The sequence below is a fragment of the Pteropus alecto genome, unplaced genomic scaffold, assembly GCF_000325575.1.
Source record: "Pteropus alecto unplaced genomic scaffold, ASM32557v1 scaffold41, whole genome shotgun sequence".
Classification (NCBI taxonomy): Eukaryota; Metazoa; Chordata; class Mammalia; order Chiroptera; family Pteropodidae; genus Pteropus; species Pteropus alecto.
Window position 1 is genome coordinate 1,709,984 of NW_006430464.1, and position 3,438 is coordinate 1,713,421.

The 3,438-nt window shown below is 50.3% G+C and overlaps 1 protein-coding gene across 5 annotated transcripts in view; it reads right to left on the reverse strand.

Moving 5' to 3' along the window:
• Positions 1-3,438, reverse strand: part of TRPM4 (transient receptor potential cation channel subfamily M member 4) — a 33,996-nt gene that overhangs the window by 11,226 nt on the left and 19,332 nt on the right. For all 5 annotated transcript variants that reach the window (XM_015592166.2, XM_025048467.1, XM_025048469.1 and 2 more), the window contains one exon: positions 3,132-3,209. In XM_015592166.2, the coding sequence (XP_015447652.1) occupies positions 3,132-3,209 (78 nt within the window). The remainder of the gene's footprint in view (positions 1-3,131; positions 3,210-3,438) is intronic.

Here is a 3,438-nt window from a genome sequence, read left to right on the forward strand (position 1 = left end):
GTAGAGCAGCAGCTCGGGCGCGCGGGGCGGCGACGGCTGGAAGTCCACGAGCAGCACGCGCGCGAACAGCAGCAGGAAGAGCAGGTAGCTCACCACGTTGCCCACGAAGGCCGTCACCGGCGCGCCCCAGAACTGCGGCCAGCGGCGCGCGCAGCTGGGCCGGGCCCTCGCCCCCGGGAGCGCCTTCTCGGGGGGTTCTGCCAGCCTGGGGGGAACAGGGGACAAGGAGGAGGGCTCGACCCGACCCCTGAGCCTGACCTCTAATCTGACACCTGCCATCGAGACTGCCCACCTTCCGCCTCTGACCTCCCACCCCTGGGCTGGCCTCTGGGACCCTGCCTGGCTTCCCACACCAAGTCCCTTTGCTTTCACCTTCACGACCTCTGATTCTCTGTGTCTGACACTGGATCATCCATCCACCTGACCTCTGACCTTCAAATACGACCTCTGACCCCCTCACTTTCATGCCCGCCCCTGACTCGGTGCTTGAATAGTAGCCTCTGACTCACAGATTTGAAGATCAGATTATCCAGCCCAGTTTTCTCGTTCGATTCTCCCTTCCCTACATCTGATATCTGACCATACTGCCATATTTGGCTTCTGAATTCAGACCTTCGCTCACTCATATCTCTGACCCTTCTCGCCTGAGTTCAGATCATCTTTCTCAATTTCATCCTGACTCTTAATCCTGACTTCAAATCGGAAACACCAAAATGAATAATACTACTCATAATCTATTCGAAGAGCTGACAGACTGGTTCGGAGAGGCGTCCCCTCTTTATAAATCTAACAGAAAATAACCCCGAAGTGGAAACAACCACTTGAATGAATAAATCAAATGCGGTCTCTCCAGACAATGTGATATTATTCGGCAATAAAAGGGAATGAATGAAGCTCTGATACACGCTACAAAGTGAATAAATCTCGAAAGCATGATGTTAGGCAAACAAAGCCAGTCATAAAAGATCGCACAGCGTATGTCTCCGCTTGTACGAAATGCCCAGAACAGGCAAATCCATAGAAAGTACATTAGTGGTTGCTGGGGAGCTCTGAAGAGAGAGAAATGGGGAGTGACTGCTAACGGGTACAAAATTTCTTGTTGCAGTGATGAACGTGGTTTAAGATTAATGGTGAGGACCACACAACCCTGTGACTAGACTCAAAAACGCTGAACTGTATACTTTACATGGGCGAATGGTGTGTGAAGCCTATCTCAGTCGGGCTGCTCTCCAGAAAACAGGCAGAAAGAAAGCGAGAGGCAGAGAAGAGAACGAGCTCCCTGCTGACGAGGAAAAAGGCTCTGCCATTTCTCATTTTACTGTCTGCCAAGAACGTGTGGTGGGGCCACCATGCTTCCCACCCACCGCCATCTCGAATCACCCACAGCCAGGCCACACTCAGATTCCTGGGCTCCCTGGGAAAGGAGCCAGGGGATTGTCCTTTTCCAGAGCTCTCCATGGCAGTGGCTCTGCACAGTGGCTCAGAGCACAGATTCCGGCACAAGAAGATCTGGGTTCAAATCCCGGCTCTACCGCTTCCCAGTCACGTGCTCTAAGGTAAGTCTCTTAAGGCCCCAGTTACTTCATCGGTAAAATGTGGGTAATAATAGACCCTGCCGTGCAGGGTTGTTGAGAGAATTAAACGAGCTGATTTTCCAAAGGACTTAGCACCACGGCTGCCCACCGTTAGTGTTCTGTGACATCGGCTTTTGTCATTGTCATCAAATGGTGCAGAATTTGGGAAATCCCTATGCAAGGACATCGTTATTGATCCTGACATGGGGCCTACTATCCAACCTTTTTCGGCGGTCCAGATTTTCTTCTTAGTTTTCTATCTTGACAAATGTTTCGTATTCTTTGTGCATTGTCTCAGAAAAAAATATGTACATATATATTTAAATTCGACTTGTTTTGCAAAGAATGTAGTGGGATTTGCAGACTTCTGGACAGCCGATCATATTCCTAACAGTTCCCGGAAACATTTTTACTTCTGGGATATTGGGGGACGAGGCCCCTCCCTTTCCTCGTTTATGTGACTATGGTAGAGATGAGGGCTGCAGATATAAATGTGGGCCTCTCCCTGTTTCTCTGTAACTGTAGATTTTGGCCCTTACACACACACGCAGACACACGCCCTCCATTCAACAAAATAAGTCATCAATGTATTCATAATAGCAGTAGTAATAATAAGCCTCATTAGTTGAGGACATACTATGTGCCAGGCACTATGATGTGCATTTTATATACATTATTTCCATGAATTGTCTCAATTGCTCCATTAGGCATTGTGATATATCACACGAAGTGTTCATCAAACACTTTGGTTCCCTCCTGGTGGGAGAATTAGGAGCTAAGGAGTCACCCTATGACTTGCTTTTGCCAATGAAATGTAGGCAAAAGTGACACCTGTCACTTCCACGCAGGGGCTTTAAGAGCCAGGACCTGGTTCGCCATGTCTCTTTTCTCTCTGCCGTGAGACCAGCAAAAGCTCAGCTCACCTCGGAGTGGAGACCACACGGAGCGGAGGCACGGCCAGCCCACAAATGGAGGGTGAGTTAGACCTGAACCTTCGTCTTCGGGCTGTTTCGTTACTGCAGCCTCACCCAACCTAACCTGACTAACACAGGGACGACGTGCTCTGTACTTTCTCTTTGCAGAAAAGAAAGCTGGGGTTCAAGGGTGAGGTCACTTCCAAAGTCAAATTCAGGATTTGAACCCAGCACCTGCACACTGCTGAAGACTGATAAGTTTTCTATTTCATTTGCTCAGGCCTAAGTTTAAACATACCTTCCATGGGTACCACGGCATAGACGTTAAGAGAAAAGACCTTAGAGTCGGAAAACAAAAAGGACAGGGATCCCTAAATGAACCGAATCCACCCAGTTCCACTTGCTATATGGAGAAGGAAGGATGTGTAACATGAAGCAAACTGATTTCCAGTGAGGAACTCCTTGGTGGCAGAACCAAACCTTGCACCAAGCCTTGAGCCTGGCATTTGGGACACTTCCTCAGTATCTTCAGTGGCCGCAGAAGCCACCACCCCCTGAAGCCCCAACTCCTCCCCTCCCCATACCTGGTGTCCCTGCAGCTGCCCGCGATGCCCACCTCACGTGGCGCTGGCGCCACACTCACCTGACCGGTCCTTCCCCATTGAGGCCCCTATCCGTGTCGAATGCCAGGTCCTTCTGTGTGGGCTCCTCATCTGACTTCCTGGCACGGAGAGAAGCACAGAGTGAGAAAAGTCGGGAAAGGAGACTGGGAGAAGAATTCGTGAGTGACGCCCAACTTCTTCACCCAGAGACACAGCGGGGACACAGAGAAGTGCCCCCTTAGAGTCACCCCAAAGGGACCTTCCCCCAGAGCCATGCCAGAGGGCAGAGGAATTACCCCTACAGATACAAAGAGCCCCCAAAAAGCTCATCTTCCAGAACACGCCCTC